Source organism: Lithobates pipiens, unplaced genomic scaffold (genome assembly GCF_037356315.1).
Source record: "Lithobates pipiens isolate NorthernLeopardFrog02 unplaced genomic scaffold, aLitPip1_a1.2 Scaffold_60, whole genome shotgun sequence".
Taxonomy (NCBI): domain Eukaryota; kingdom Metazoa; phylum Chordata; class Amphibia; order Anura; family Ranidae; genus Lithobates; species Lithobates pipiens.
In genome coordinates this window covers 1,470,536-1,488,184 of record NW_027507882.1, presented here as the reverse complement: position 1 = coordinate 1,488,184, position 17,649 = coordinate 1,470,536, and the positions used below count along the sequence as shown (strand labels likewise).

Sequence of the window (17,649 nt, the reverse complement as noted above, 5' to 3'; positions counted from 1 at the left end):
TGATGGAGATTGGGGGAATGGGACGTAACATGGGAGGGGTTCCCCCCCCTCTATCCCTTTCCCCAAACATAACTCACATGATCCTTCGATCCTGGTGGCATTCTCAGGTTTTTATTCTCTCTCTCTTTTCTCCTTTTTTTTTCTTTTTTAATCGCATATTAGTGCAATCTTCTCATTGCAATCAGAAATGGTCACCTGGGATGGGAAAGCTAATTTCCGGATATACTAATGGGCTCTGGAGCGCATTCTCTTACCAGTATCCTTTGCCCTCCCCCCATCTCCTAAACACGCAACTCCGTCTTATTGACATAATGGTTATAGGGAGTGGGAATAGTTTCACTAGTAGCTAAAATCCTCTGTAAGTTGTTCTACTAGGAGAGTGGGTCCCCCCCTCCGATTTTTTGGGGGGTACTTTTCGTTGATTTTGGCTGAGCGTGCTTGTCTTGAGGGAATGTGGGTTCTTTTGGTTATCAGTTTTTCAGTTCTTACGTTCCACTCATCTTTCCCCCACAATAAGCACGTTCTCTCCTGTTGGTCCCTGGTCCGCATGTCTTTTTGGGCCTGAGACAGCTATTCAGGTGATAAATGCACTATGATCCACTGTTTTTTACACTGTGTACCATTCTTAGTTTTCTGTTCACAGTTAATTATATAATGTTTGTATATGACATCTATGGTAGGTGTGTCCTCCTATTATTTTGATCTGCGATCTCTGTTTGGTCATATTATTATTTCAGAATGGGATTTCCTTTCTCTAGTCCTAGTTAAGGTACTTGTTCTAAGATTGGAACCAAATCCTCAGTAGCTACCTTGCTATGGTTTATGGGTTAATGCAATACATTTTTTATTTTTTTTTGCTATTCTTGCCTGATACCTTTTCCAAGTCCTCTCTAACTGCAGGTTCCACTGATAGAGGTGAACCACCGTTCTAAAAGTCTCGTACAGCGGGTATTGAATTTCAAGTTATTTTTCCCATTCTTCAGTTGTTTAGGGTCATATCCCCAAAAGGTGGTGTCATTGTATAGATCTTTTCGTTTTTTTTTTTTTCATTCGTTTCATACTCAGATTACCCACCGAATGTTTTCGGACCTGGTTGATCTCCTCAACCGCCTTTTGAAGAACTAGCGGGGCTAGTTCTTCCCCGGACATATTCACGAACGTTACAATCGTTTTTTGTCCCCACATTTCCGACCTCCTACAGACACTCATCCGAGAATCCTTACCATTTATTCCACTCATATAGGTACACCCATTTACTAGTCCTGCTTGAGTCACTCGCCCAGGTGCCCAAAACCTCGCTTTAGCCTTTCGCAACTCCGTCGGGTCTCATCTTTTTCTATATTCCGTATTGCCCCAGAAGAGCAACTCGGGCTATCCTCCGGTATTCGTATAAATTCACACCTCCTCGCTAGACCGGTCGACCTAAGCTTACTTAAACAACCCTAATTTCGGACGTACTCTAACCTACGTGTTTTGTCCCCTCTTTCCCCTTTGACTTCTTGTTCGTTTATTTTGGCGCGAATATGGTATCCAAACCACACATTAAGCCATCGGATGCTCTTAAGATTGTTTCCTTGAATGTCCGCGGGCTCAACATACCTGAAAAAAGGTCTCAATTGCTCCTTTACGCTCACAAAAGCGGAGCGGACATTGTCTTCCTACAAGAGACCCACTTCAAGTCTAACCATGTTCCTAAATTGTTCAATTATAGATTCCCGACGGTTCTCCATGCCACCAATTCGACGTCCAAATCAAAAGGAGTCTCCATCCTTGTTGCTAAAAATTGTCCACTTCAAATTGAGGAAACCCTTTTAGATCCTGATGCTCGTTATCTTTTTGTCAAGGGTACACTTAGAGGGAAATATATTACCTTAGCCAATATATATGCACCCAACTCAGGACAGACCGCATTCTTTAAATCCACCCTGTCGAAACTTTCTTTATTCCAGAAAGGCATTCTCATACTGGGGGGAGACTTTAATGTCCCCCTCAACCCTATTCAAGATTCCTCCACGGGTACTTCGTCCCTGCCTTATTCAGCACTCTGCAATATTAGATTACACCTACAGGAATTGTGTATACACAATTCGTGGCGCACTCTTCACCCTCAGGGGAGAGATTTCTCTTTCTTCTCCTTTCCTCACAACCGCTATTCGAGATTGGACTATATTTTCTTGACACAACAGGATCTCCCTTGCCTAGTAGAGGCCACCATAGAAGCCATGGTTCTGTCTGACCACCATCCGATTTCCATGACCTTGCAGATAGCCAATAATCATAACTCTACCCCTATCTGGCATCTCGATCCCTCCCTATTAACTGACCCTGTTATCGCAGCTTCCGTGCAGGAAAGTTTACAACATTATTTTAAAGATAACCATTCACCAGACACTGACCCTATGACACTGTGGGAAGCACATAAGTGTACGATTCGTGGGGTGCTGATAGCGGCAGCAGCAAAAAGAAAGAAGGAACACAACAGCCAAATTATTCGACTTACTAATCGCATCAAAACTCTAGAGAAAGCCCACAAGCTCTCCCTTGCCCGAGATATCCTTTCTGAGTTAACTCAAACCAGACAAGACCTATTGCAACTACTAAACTCAAAAATTAAACGGCACTATGTTTTATCGTGTAAATTATTTTATGAATATGGAAATAAATCAGGTAAACTACTGGCTAGAGCACTCCGAAAACAACAGGCTTTTAAAACTATTCACGCTATCACGGACCCCACGGGTAATAAAGTTGTGTCAAACCACCTAATTTGTAAAGAGTAAACTAGTGCGCTCCACCTAATATGTCATAAAAAAAAAAAAAAAAATATATAAATAAATACAAAATTGATGCGCATAGGAAGCAGCCAGCATAAAAACAGTGATCTCTGCACTAAAGAATAGGTATATAGATTAATAAGAATGCGGCGCTACCTAAAAGTGCTAAAACTTATGAATGAATAATAATCCCAAAATCAATATAAATCAAATAATATCGACTAAATGAAACATGGATATAATAAGAAATGAATCAATATAGATAATCCAAATAAAGATACGCGTGCACGCAATAAATGTGCAACAATTAGTAAATAAAAGTCTGTGAAAAATTATCAATCCAGTGATTAAATAGAAATAATTTGCATAAGTAATCCAAATATAAACAAGCGTATAAAATATATATATATATATATATATATATATATATAAAAATATATAAAGTGAAAAATCCGTGAAAAAAACAAATGTAGTGACTATTTAAATAATCAATACACACACGTGATTGTCCATAAATAAAGTGCACTGATGACTGATAAATTGCAAAAAATATATAAATAAAGTTCATGCAAAAAAGTGTGAAGAATCAATTCCCAAGAGTGGCAAATCACTGCAAACTTCAGTGCTTAATGGGTGCACCAACTATTTTCCCCAGCCTCTCACCTCCAATAGCTGGTAAACAGGCACTGTGTAAAAGGATAACTGCTGGCTTCTTAATCATTCAGTCACACTGCTCCACCGCTGTTTGTATTTCACTGTAAGGTTATATATTATATGCCCTCCTAATAGCTCCAGGATATCCAAGCCATATAAAGTGGAAAAACACAGAGGGCTTTCATGTGTAGTATCTTCGCTTTTTTATTGAAATAAACAGGTAAAATCCACACTTACATTCACAAATACAGCAGAGTGTGCAGCAACCGCGGACTTCCGGTTTCGGCCGTAAACCGGAAGTGATAGGTCCGACACCAAATTCCTTCCCTCAAGGGGAGGAATTTGGTGTCGGACCTATCACTTCCGGTTTACGGCCGAAACCGGAAGTCCGCGGTTGCTGCACACTCTGCTGTATTTGTGAATGTAAGTGTGGATTTTACCTGTTTATTTCAATAAAAAAGCGAAGATACTACACATGAAAGCCCTCTGTGTTTTTCCACTTTATATGGCTTGGATATCCTGGAGCTATTAGGAGGGCATATAATATATAACCTTACAGTGAAATACAAACAGCGGTGGAGCAGTGTGACTGAATGATTAAGAAGCCAGCAGTTATCCTTTTACACAGTGCCTGTTTACCAGCTATTGGAGGTGAGAGGCTGGGGAAAATAGTTGGTGCACCCATTAAGCACTGAAGTTTGCAGTGATTTGCCACTCTTGGGAATTGATTCTTCACACTTTTTTGCATGAACTTTATTTATATATTTTTTGCAATTTATCAGTCATCAGTGCACTTTATTTATGGACAATCACGTGTGTGTATTGATTATTTAAATAGTCACTACATTTGTTTTTTTCACGGATTTTTCACTTTATATATTTTTATATATATATATATATATATATATATATTTTATACGCTTGTTTATATTTGGATTACTTATGCAAATTATTTCTATTTAATCACTGGATTGATAATTTTTCACAGACTTTTATTTACTAATTGTTGCACATTTATTGCGTGCACGCGTATCTTTATTTGGATTATCTATATTGATTCATTTCTTATTATATCCATGTTTCATTTAGTCGATATTATTTGATTTATATTGATTTTGGGATTATTATTCATTCATAAGTTTTAGCACTTTTAGGTAGCGCCGCATTCTTATTAATCTATAAACCACCTAATTGCCAACCAATTCATCCAATATTATACCAAATTATATAACCTGAAAGATGCAACCCCATTCGGAGACACCACATCTAGGTCTCAAAGAATCTTGGATTTTCTACAGTCTTATGCCCCACATCCCATTTCCTCTGACATGGCACTTCAGTTAGATACCCCCTTGTTGTCGCTTGAATTTGAAGAGGCTCTCAAACAACTGAAACCCGGAAAGAGTCCGGGCCCAGACAGCCTCACTGCAGGTTACTATAAGTCCTACGCGGCTACCTTGAAAAACTATTTCTTGGCAGCGTTCAACTCATTAGCGTCAGGTACTCCTCCCCCGCAAGACCTATTGAAGGCTCACATAACCGTAATTCCGAAACCAAATAAAGGTGAATCCCAAGTGACAAACTATAGACCCATATCCTTGCTAAACGTGGACTTAAAATTATTCGCTAAAATATTGGCTAATCGTCTCCTTCCTCTCATACCCCAGCTCGTAGCTCTCGATCAGGTGGGTTTTGTTCCGGGGAGAGAGGGTAGAAACAATACGATTAAGGCACTCTCCATCCAATATTGGCTTTCTTCCTCCAAGCAGAAGGGTTTCTTTCTTTCGTTGGATGCGGAGAAGGCGTTCGACAGAGTGGCCTGGGACTACATGGCCGAAGTTCTCCGGAAACTGGGTTTCCCGGATAGATTGTTATCCTATATTATGTCCCTGTATGCCTTCCCCACGGCCCAGGTCCGCATTAATGGTTAGCTGTCGGGCGCCTTCTCCATATCCAACGGAACACGTCAGGGTTGTCCGCTCTCTCCCTTGATTTTTATTCTTACAATGGAGCCCCTCCTCAGAAAAATTAACGCTAATCCCAACATAAAAGGAATAACGATTGGGGATACCACTCATAAAATTGCGGCCTTTGCGGACGACGTTCTTCTCTTCCTTTCGGAACCGCATATTACGATTCCTAACCTCCTCAAAGACCTTGACGACTTCAAGGTATTATCCAACTTGCAAATTAACTTTGCAAAATCAGAGGCCCTGAATGTCTCCCTAAGTTCAGACACAGTAACCACCTGTCAACTTAATTTTCCCTTCCGTTGGAATAACAGAGCTATAACATACCTTGGTATCAAATTACCAACGCGATTGGACGATCTTTACACCCTCAATTATACCGCTCTCCTTCAAACTATACAGAAAGATCTTAAGGCTTGGTCGACAGGAGTATTTTATTGGTTCGGCAGGGCTTCAATTATTAAAATGAATGTCTTACCACGTTTATTATACATTTTACAAACTGTACCCCTAAAACTCCCTCCTGCCTTTTTTAAGTCTTACCAGTCCATATGTTCCAATTTTATATGGAGTGGTAAACGAGCTCGGATTAGCTTTGCCAGATTGACTCTACCTAAAACGAAAGGCGGCATCGGTTTACCCGACCTCAAGAAATACTTTCTAGCCAGCCACCGGTCTAGAATAGTAGACTGGAATGTACATGCTCCCACCAAAGCCTGGACGCAAGTAGAAAATATGTTTTCCAATATTCCTCTAAAACGTTTACCCTGGATAGACCCCATATATATTCCGCCGAAGTGCAAACTGAACCCTTTGATTGCTAGTACATTACATGCCTTCCATTTAGCATGTCATACTTATCGTATTTCCTCTTATCGCAGCCCGATGACGCCGATTAAACATAACCCTGCATTCCCTGTAGGCCAATCGGACGCTTTTTTATCAGGTTTGTGGCAGACTCCGGACATTAGAACGTGGCAATTCTTCTCGAACACTCGTCTTAAGTCATTACTAGAACTCCCCCCCCCCCCAGCCATCGGGACGTCCATTCCCTCAATGGGTCTATTTCCAAATAAAACATTTTCTTTCACATCATGGTGCTAGCTCAGACTTCGCCCGTACTCTCACGCCCTTTGAATCCCTATGCAATCAGACGGAACCACAACGTCATGTCATCTCCATTATCTACACCCTGCTCTTTGCTGATATTAGTCCCAAAGCAAATCTGGCAACAACCAATTGGGAAACTGACCTATCCGTTTCCCTGTTGGTCGATGATTGGTCAAATATCTACTCCAACTTACATAAAGGTTCTGTTAATGTATCCGTACAGGAAAACAACTTTAAGATATTTTCTAGGTGGTATCTAACTCCCGAAAGACTCCATCTTCGTGACCCGACCATACCCCCTACATGTTGGCATTGTGCGGAAAATGTAGGCACTTTCTTACACATTTGGTGGTACTGTCCACGTCTCCAGCCTTTTTGGCGAGAGATTCACCGCCTGATAAGACATATCACCTCTATCCCCATTGATTTCTCCCCCGCCCAAATGCTCCTGCATCATTCTTGTCTTCCCAGGAAACTCTATTACCGCTCGTTGGCACAGCATCTGCTCAATGCGGCTAAGATGTGCATCCCTGTTGCTTGGAAATCCAGCTCTCCTCCCTCCGTTGCGGATTGGATTAAGCGAACGTCTAAAATAGCCGAGATGGAAGAATTGATACATCAATCTAATGATACCCCAAGTAAATTTTGGGCGACCTGGGCATGCTGGCATCATTTTCGAGTCTCGGATGAGTGTCTTCCACCAACTTGAGGTGGAGACTCCAGTAATCTCCTGTTTTTCTCTCTTTATATCTTACCTATGTCCCGTTTATTGCTTTCCCTCCACGATAATCGGATACTTCCCCTGACGTATTGAGGGATTTTAGGGAACGTTTTTTTTCCCCCTTTTTTTTTTCATTTGTTGTTACCTCTAGTTTATTTTTTACCAGTCATTCAGATATGATTCTATTGTCTTCGCTACTTTTCCGGTTAATATGCGTTTTGTAATTTCACTCGCCTGTTTACCTGTGATATGCAATTCATGGTCGAATGTTTAATATCCTCTTTTCATTGTATTTTGCTTTACTATGCAACATGAATGTATTCGTCTGACTATTACTTTCAATAAAAGATTTTGGAACATAAAAAAATAAAAAATAATTACATATGCAGCAATGGACAGAAGAGTTACCCACTCTTGGCCCCTTTATACCCACTAAACTATTTCATCCGGGGTTTGTTTGTGGTATATGCACATAGGCCAGGAGATATTCTTGAAAGGAAATGTTTAGGTGGACCACTAGTGAAACGTTCACAACATTGCAGCAGAAAAAAAATAAAATAGCTCCTAATCTTCGTGAACCAGCAGGCAAAGCAAATATTGTAGACCACATGGAATACTAACTAGCCACAGATGTTTGCATAAGCCCAACCAGGGTTACATAATTTCTTCTATGACACCCACATAAGACACGACACTGAATAGGCCTCCATGGATCAGACATTTTTTTCCAGCACATCCTACAGATGCTCAATTGGATTGAGATCTGTAGGCCAAATCAACACCTCAAGCGCGTTTATTGGGGTTGGTTTACTAAAACTGGAGAGTAAAATCTGGTGCAGCTCTGCATAGAAACCAACCAGCTTCCATTTTTTTATTTTTTTATTGTCAAAGCTGATTGGCTAACATGCACAGTTGCATCAGATTTTGTACGCTCCAGTTTTGGTAACTCAATCCCATTGTGTTCCTCAAACCATTCTTGAATTTATCAGACCAGGCCAGTTCTGATGCTCATTGCAGGTGTTTTTGGCTGTGGACACGGGTCAGCATGGTTACCCTGACCCGTCTGCGGCTACGCAGCCCGATACACAACAACCTGCGATTCTCTGTGTGTTCTGGCAACTTTCTATCTGAGCCAGGAATGTGAGCTACAGTAGCTCTTCTATGGGATCACACTACATGGGTCAGCCTTTGCTCCCCATATCCATCAGTGGGCCTTAGCTGCCCACGAGCCTGTCGCTGGTAGGCCGGTTTTCCTTCCTTGGACCACTTTTGGTCAAACTTGACCACTGCAGACCGGGAACATACCACAAAAGTTGCAGTTGTGGAGATCCTCGGACCCAGTCATCTAGCCATTAAAATGTAGCCCTTCTCAAAGTCCTTCAAATCCTTATACATGTCCATTGTTTCTGCTTTCAACACATACATTTCAGGGACATGTTCTCCTGATTCCTAGTATATAGCACCTAGTTTCAGGTTCCAGGTGTAATGAGATAATCAATGGTATTCACTTTTTCTAAATGTTATGGCTGATCAGTGTATATGGCCAAAACACAACTGTACAGTATAAGCCTATTAGAGGCCCAATTCTAAAACCATGAACATTATTAATATGGAGTTAATTCTACCTTTGCTTTTATAACGGCCTCCATATTTTCCTGGAAGGCTTCTACAAGATTTTGGTGGGTGTCTGTGGCAATTTGTGAGGTCAGGTACTGATTTTGGATGAGAAGACCTGACTCACAAACATCTTTCCAGTTCATCCCAAAGAAACTCAGGTTGGGTTGAGGTTAGGGCTCTGTGCAGGCCCCTCCAGTTCCTTCACACCAAATTGGACATACCATATCTTTATGGAGCTGGCCTTCTCCAAACTGTCGCCATAGGTTTGGAAGCACAGTGTTATCTAAAATGCCTTTGTGCCCAGATTATGTACAGTTTTGCATATTGTATAAAAACAGTAAAAACACTTTTTTAATCTGTTCCCGTTCGGCCTATAATAAAATAACAGCTAGGCGGGCACTCTCCTGCTCTAAGTGGATGCCATGATGTCCTCCCACGGGCCATGCTGCAGCCTGACCTGTCACCTGCTGTGTCCACCCAACACAGTGAATGACAGATCAGTGTATCGGCCAGGCTGCCGGTACCATGTGATCACTGTGGCCAATTACAGCAGATTACATGACAATTGTACACAATTGGGGGCTTCAATTTATGCCATTTATTGTGTACTATTGTGATGATCTCATGGTACAGTCATGGCCAATCACAGCCATCTTTTTTTTTTCTTTTTACAGTGCCTTGAAAAAGTATTCATACCGCTTGAATTTTTTTTACAACCAAAAACGTAAATGTATTTTATTGGGATTTTATGTGATAGAGCAACACAAAGAGGCAAATAATTGTGAAGAGGAAGGAAAATGATAAATGGTTTTCAAACGTTTTTACACATAAATCAGTGAAAAGCTTGGGGTACATTTGTATGGCGCCCCCGAGTCAATATTTTGTAGAATCCCCTTTCGCTGCAATTACAGCTACAAGTCTTTTTGGGGATGTCTCTACCAGCTTTTCACATCTAGAGAGGGACATCTTTGCCCATTCTTCTTTACAAAATAGCTGAAGCTTTGTCAGATTGATTGGAGAGCATCTGTAAACAGCAATTTTAAAGTCTTGTCACAGATTCCTAAGTGGATTTAGGTCTGGACTTTGGGCCATTCTAACACATGGATATGCTTTGACCTAAACCAGGGATATGCAATTAACGGACCTCCAGCTGTTGCAAAACTACAAGTCCCATGAGGAATAGTGAGACTCTGACAGCCACAAGCATGACAGAGGCATGATGGGACTTGTAGTTTTGCATCAGCTGGAGGTCCGCTAATTGCATATCCCTGACCTAAACCATTCCATTGTAGCTCTGGCTGTATGTTTAGGGTCGTTGTCCTGCTGGAAGGTGAACCTCCGCCCCAGTCTCAAGTTTTTTGCAGACTCTAACAGGTTTTCTTCTAAGGTTGCCCTGTATTTGGCTCCATCCATCTTCCCATCAACTCTGACCAGCTTCCCTATCCCTGCTGAAAAAAAGCATCTCCACAACATGAAGCTGCCACTACCATGTTTCACGGTGGGGATGGTGTGTTCAGAGTGATGTGCAGTGTTTGTTTTCAGTCACACATAGCGTTTTGCTTTTAGGCCAAAAAGTTCAATTTTGGTCTCATCTAAACAGATCACCTTCTTCCACATTTGCTGTGTCCCCCACATGGCTTCTCGCAAACTGCAAATGAGACTTCTTATGGATTTCTTTCAACAATGGCTTTCTTCTTGCCACTCTTCCATAAAGGGCAGATTTGTGGAGAGCACGACTAATAGTTGTCCTTTGGACAGATTCTCCCACCTGAGCTGTGGATCTCTGCAGCTCCTCCAGAGTTACCATGGGCCTCTTGGCTGGCTCTCTGATTAATGCTCCTTGCCCGGCCTGTCAGTTTAGGTAGATGGCCATGTCTTGGTAGGTTTGCAGTTGTGCCATTCTCTTTCTATTTCCAGATGATGGATTGAACAGTGCTCCCTGAGATGCTCAAAGCTTGTTTTTTTTTTTAATAATCTAACCCTGCTTTAAACTGCTCCACAACTTTATCTCTGACATGTTTGGTGTATTCCTTGGCCTTCATGATGCTGTTTGTTCACTAAGGTTATCTAACAAATCTCTGAGGGCTTCACAGAACAGTTGAATTTATACTGAGATTAAACTACACACAGATGGACTCTGTTTACTAATTAGGTGCCTTCTGAAGGCAATTGGTTCCTCTAGATTTTAGTTAGGGGTATCAGAGTAAAGGGGCCTGAATACAAATGCACGCCACGCTTTTCACATATTTGTAAAAAAAAGTTTAAAAAACATTTATCATTTTCCTTCCTCTTCACAATTATGTTCCACTTTGTGTTGGTCTATCACATAAAATACATTGACATTTTTGGCTGTAACATGACAAAATGTGGAAAATTTCAAGGGGTATGAATACTTTTTCAAGGCACTGTACCTACTGTCACCAGTCAGTGTTTCTGATCACTGCCACACCTGTTATATGATGATGTTTTTTTTGCGCTGGTGACCGTGTAATTTGGAAACATCTTTTTTTTTTTATTTCCTAATTTTCTCAAGAATTGTGAGATAAAAGAACAACTTTGAAAAACTCGCCATGCCTCTTACTATATACCTTGGACTGTCTACTTTCCAACAAGGGGTCATTTGAGGAGTATTTGCACTGTCCTGGTATTTTCAGGCATCAAAAAATGAGATTGATGAATTTTCATATGTATATACCATAGTTTGTGGACTCTAACTTCTAGATCCCCAAATCTCTCAGTAAAGAGGACCTGTCAAGGCCCATGCTATCCCATATTGTTCATCCCTTGTGATAGCAATAAAGTTATGAGAAAAAAATGAAAGAGAGCGTTTAAAATAAAATTGTTGTTGGTAAAATAAATAATGAAAGAAAAAAAATAAAAAAGTGCCCCAGTTGGTCCTGCATGCATATGTAAGCGGTGATCGCACCACACATGTGAGGTATCGTCGCAAACGTCGGGGCGAGAGCAATCTAGCACTAGGCCTCCTCCATAACTCTAAACGTATAACCTGTAAAGGCTTTTAAAGTTTCACCTATGGAGATTTTTAAATACCTTATTTGTCGCCATTCTATGGAGGCAATTTTATAGCATGACCTGTTCAGTATCTATTTTTTCAGGCGTAACATCATCTTTTACAAAACAAATTGTACTATATTGTATTTGTGTGCACTAAAATTCATTAAAGTGCATTTTTTCCAAAACTTTTATGTTGTGTGATTGCACTACCAAGGTTTTTTTTTTATCTCCCAGGCCTTTGCGTTCAGAAAATTTATAATGTTTGGGGGTTCTAAGTAATTATCTAGTAAATAAAAAGAATTCTGATTTTTATATGTACACTAAATTGTAAAAGTATTGGGACGCATGCCGTTACACACACATGAAATTTAATGGCATTCCAGTCTTAGTCCGTAGGGCTCAATATTGAGTTGGCCCACCCTTTGCCGCTCTAACAGCTTCAACTCTTCTGGGAAGGCTGTCCACAAGGTTTAGGAGTGTGTCTATGGGAATGTTTGACCATTCTTCCAGAAGTGCATTTGTGAGGTCAGGCACTGATGTTGAACGAGAAGGCCTGGCTCACAGTCTCTGCTTTAATTCATGCCAAAGGTGTTCTATCGGGTTGAAGTCAGGGCTCCTCCTCAAACTCGCTCATCCATATCTTTATGGACCTTGCTTTGTTCACTGGTGTGCAATCGTGGTGGAACAGGAAGGGGCCATCCCCAAACTGTTCCCACAAAGTTGGGAGCAGGAAATTGTCCAAAATGGCTTGGTATGCTGACGCCTTAAGAGTTCCCTTCACTGGAAATAAATGGTGAAGCCCAACCCCTGAAAAACAACCCCACACCATAACCCCCCCTCCACCAAATGATTTGGATCAGTCCACAAAGCAAGGCTCATAAAAGCATGGATGAACGAGTTTGGGGTGGAGGAACTTGACTGGCCTGTACAGAGTCCTGACCTCAACCCGATAGAACACCTTTGGGATGAATTAGAGCGGAGACTGCGAGCCAGGCCTTCCCATTACAGATTGAATTCAAATAATTTTCCACAGTCCTGAATTATTATATTCATCCCACTGTCTCTGCCCCCTTTTGCAGGTCTTTATAGCTCCATGGACAGCTGGATGATTGTGCCCAATATCAAGCAGAACCATTACACTGTGCACGGGCTTCAGAGTGGAACTCGTTACATCTTTTTAGTCAAAGCAATCAACCAGGCTGGGAGCCGACATAGCGATCCGGCAAGACTCAAGACTAACAGTGAGTACACAAGGTTTTACTTATTAATTGCTCAACCCCCTCGTGACCAAGGGCCATTAAATGTCTGGATGTCCAGATCAATTTTAACAGTGTCAGTTTACTTGACATTAACCTCATGAATAATTTGCACATTAAAACAGTTTTACAGTTTTTCTAGGATATACACTTTATGGCCAAAGTTTTGAATACCTCTGAGCGTCACAAGAGCTTTTTTGACATCCAGTTTCAAAACCTTGGGCATTAGGATGGAGTTGGACCTCCCTTTGTGGCTGTGCAGCTCCTCGAGTTGCTTCACATCAAACCCTTAAAGACACAGTTTATGTCAGGGACGGAAATGGGTCTTCTCCAAACTGTTAATGCAAAGTTGGAAGAGCATAATTTGTATAGAATGTGTAGCATTAACAGTACCCTTTACTGGAAACATCTAATCTAAGTTAATTTGGAGGGGTGTCCATCATCTAGACAGGTGTGATGGTCAGGTGTCCACCAACATTTTGTTCATGTAGTGTAGTTTAGGAGTCCATCTCACCATGCAGATTATATCACCTCCTAGCTGCTCAATCAGAGATGGTTTTTCCTGGGATATCCCCCTTTCCCAAGGCCCTCCTCTGCTCCAGCATGACTGGACCCGTGCACAAAGTCAGTTTCATAAAGACATGGTTTGATTAGTTTGGTGTGGAGGAACTCAAGTCGCCTTCACAGAGCCCTGACCAAAAACCTACTGAACACCTTTGGGCTCAGGCCTTCTCATCCAACATCAGTACCCGACCTCAACTGTACTGAGCACCTTTGGGATCAAGTCTTCTCATTCATCATCATAAACTGACCTTAACCCTACTGATCACCTTTGGGATCAGGTCTTCTCCTCTAACTTCAGTATGGGACCTCAACCCTACTGAACACGTTTTGGATAAGATCTTTTCATCCAACAATATTACTTGACCTCAACCCTACTGAACACTTTTGGGATCAGGCCTTCTCATTCAACATCAGGACCAGACCTCAATTTTATTGAACACCTTAGAGTTTAGATCTTTCTCATCCAACATTAGTACATGACCTCAACCCTACTGAACACCTTTGGGATCAGGCCTTCTCATTCAACATCAGGACCAGACATCAGTTCTATTGAACACCTTATGCCACGTACACACGACTGGACTTTTTGACAGCAAAGGTCCGAGGGAACGAGTCCGTTGAACAATTCGATCGTGTGTGGGCTCCATCGGACCTTTGCTTACCAAAAATCCGGTGGGCTTTAGAAATAGAACATGTTTTACATTTTTCCACCGGAACTACGCCGGACAGAGAAATCCGTTCGTGTGTATGCTAGTCCGATGGACAAAAACCGATGCTAGGACAGCTATTGGCTACTGGCTATGAACTTCCTTATTCTAGTCCGGTCGTACGTCATCACGTTCGAATCCGTCGGACTTTGGTGTAATTGTGTGTGGCCAAGTCCGTTCATTCGGAAAGTCTGTCGGAACTCCGCCGAAAGTCCATCGGAAAGACTGTCGGACCCAGTCCCTCGAAAAGTCCGGTTGTGTGTACGTGGCATTGGAGTTTAGATCTTTCTCTTCCGACATTAGTACCTGACCTCAACCCACTGAACACTTTTGGGATCAGGCCTTCTCATTCAACATCAGGACCAGACCTCAATTCTATTGAACACCTTAGAGTTTAGATCTTTCTCATCCAACATTAGTTCCATGATCCCAACCCTACTGAACACTTTTGGCATCAGGCCTTCTCATTCAACATCAGGACCAGAAGGACCAGACCTCAATTCTATTGAAAACCTTAGAGCTTAGATCTAGTACCTGACCTCAACCATGCTGACCACCTTTGGGATGAATTGGGACACTGATTGTTACCCAGGACGCCTTATCCTACACCTTTACCTGACCCCAACCCTAATGAACACCTTTGGGGTGAATAAGAATGCTAATGGCGAGCCAGATCTTCTTGTCCAACAATGGTACCTGACCTCACAAATGTGCACAAATTCCCACAGATGCTCCAAAATCTAACAGTAAACCTTCCCAGAAGAGTGGGGGTTGTTGAAGCCAAAACAAGGGAGGGGCAACAACTCCTTAAAAATTCCCATGCTTTTGGAACGGAACGCCCGGCATGTGGTTAGAGTAGGTCAATGGCCTCATGAACATCCCGATGCCTTGCTTATGTGCAGCTGAAAGATGGGAGATACCCCAGCCGCAGCTTGTTAAGTTGACTGGGGTGCAATCATGGGTTCTTCCAAACGGGGTTTGGACCACGTTCCGACTGAACCCAGGTTATGCTTAGTCCAGATTAGGGATGAGCCAAACACCCCCCGGTTCGGTTCGCACCAGAACTTTCGAACGGACCGCAAATTCGAACGAACGTTAGAACCCCATTGAAGTCTATGGGACTCGAACGTTCGAAATGAAAAGTGCTAATTTTAACGGCTAATATGCAAGATACTGTCCTAAAAAGGGTTTGGGGACCTGGCTCCTGCCCCAGGGGACATGGGTCAATGCCTAAAATGTTTTTAAAAATGGCCGTTTTGGCGGGAGCACTGATTTTAATGACGATTAAAGTGAAAAAAAAAGTGAAATATTCCTTTAAATATGGTGCCTGGGGGGTGTCTGTAGGATGCCTGTGAAGTGCCACGTGTTTCCCGTGTTTAGAACAGTCCCTGCACAAAATGACATTAAACGGAAATAACACCATTTAAAACTGCTTGCGGTTTTAATCTTATATCTGGTTCCTGCAATATGGTTGAAAATCATTGAGAAAAATGGCATGGGTAGCCCTCCCTGCCCATTACCAGCCCCTTTAGATCTTGTACGCATATTAAGGGGAACCCCGTACCCATATTAAAAAAAGGAAATGCGTGTGGCCCCCAGGCCCTATATACTCAGAACAGCAGTATACAGGCGGTGCAAACAAGACAGGGACTGTGTAGGTTTGTTGTGTTAAGTTGAATCTGTTTGTAATTTTCAACTGGTACATTTTTAAAGTGTAGCTCCAGTCAAAAAAACTATTTTTAAGCTTTTTGGAAAACATAGGGAAGGGTTATCACCCCTGTATAATTTGTTTTGTCGTCCATCTTTTTTCATCTCACTTGCTGTTGTCTCCTTCCGTTTGCAAGTAGGAGATGTTTGTAAATTGGATGTTTGAAAGTAGGGGCCTGCCCTATATGCTCTGCAGAAATGGCGGAACAAGGTGTTGGTTTTGCCACAACATTGTAAGCCCTCAAAGTGACTCTTGGTGGGCGCTGGAGCGCCCTGCTGTGAACAATTTTATCAAGAATTCTAATTACATGCCATTGTTGAACAGTGGTAGAAAAATTGACCTTTGGTGGTTGTGGTGCTGGTGCCACAACACTATAAGTCCTCACCGTTACTCTGGATGGGCACAGGAAGGGGCCCTCCTGTGAAATATTATATCAAGAATTGTAATTACATGTCCCTGTTAAACAGGGGCAGAAAAATTGGGCCTTAGGCGCTGGTGCCACCACACTGCAACCTCTGCCATATACTCTAGTTTTATTGCAGGAATTAGCCCTGCTGCAAAGCATTGCATCAAAAATTGTAATTAAACGCCCCTGTTAAACAGGGGCAGAAAAATTGGGCCTTAGGCACTGGTGCTGGTGCCACCACACTGCAACCTCTGCCATATACTCTAGTTTTATTGCAGGAATTAGCCCTGCTGCAAAGCATTGCATCAAAAATTGTACTTAAACGCCCCTGTTAAAAAGGGGCAGAAAAATTGGGCTGATGGCATCAACCAGAACCAGAAATGTTCTTCCAACATATCAGCGGAGGAGGAAGAGGATAGACAATCAACATAACAGGACAGTCACTCAGCATCAGCATAGGCAGTCTTGAAGGGATGTGGTATTTCAAAAAAAATTATTCGGTTACATCAGCTTCAGGTGCTTGGTAGCTGTGGGTGATCCAAGACTGATTCATCTTGATGAAGGTCAGTCGATCAACTGATTCGGTAGACAGCCGCACCCTGTGATTGGTAACAAAGCCACCAGCAGCACTGAAGGTGCGTTCCGAAAGAACGCTGGATGCAGGACAGGCCAGTAGCTCAATTGCATACTGTGCAAGCTCTGGCCAGTGATCCATCCTCAAGACCCAATAAGCCAGAGGATTTTCGGTGGGAAAGGTGTCCAAGTCTGACCTTGCCCCTAGGTATTCCTGCACCATGTAAATCAGACGCTGGCGATGGGTGCTGGAACCGATCATACCTTGGGGCTGCGGACTAAAAAATTGTCTGAAAGCATCAGTCAGATGGCCACCTTCTCCACCGCTCCTTCTGACCGATGCCTCAGCAACACGTTGTCCAGGACCAGGAGTTTATAACCTCCCAGTCTCTGGGAACGCGTTGCACAGACCTTTCTGCAAGGCCTCCCAGAGATGTCTCATCCTCTGCTCCCTCTGCGATGGCAAGATAAGGTCGGCAACCTTACCCTTGTACCGTGGATCAAGGAGAGTGGCCAGCCAGTAATGGTCCCTCTCCTTGATCCGAAGAATACGAGGATCCTTCCGCAGGCTTTG

General features: G+C 42.4%; 1 protein-coding gene across 2 annotated transcripts in view; it reads left to right on the top strand.

Moving 5' to 3' along the window:
* The window catches only part of LOC143958277 (putative E3 ubiquitin-protein ligase MID2), a 557,933-nt gene that overhangs the window by 427,029 nt on the left and 113,255 nt on the right, over nt 1–17,649 (top strand). For both annotated transcript variants that reach the window (XM_077467793.1, XM_077467794.1), the window contains one exon: nt 12,941–13,102. In XM_077467793.1, the coding sequence (XP_077323919.1) occupies nt 12,941–13,102 (162 nt within the window). The remainder of the gene's footprint in view (nt 1–12,940; nt 13,103–17,649) is intronic.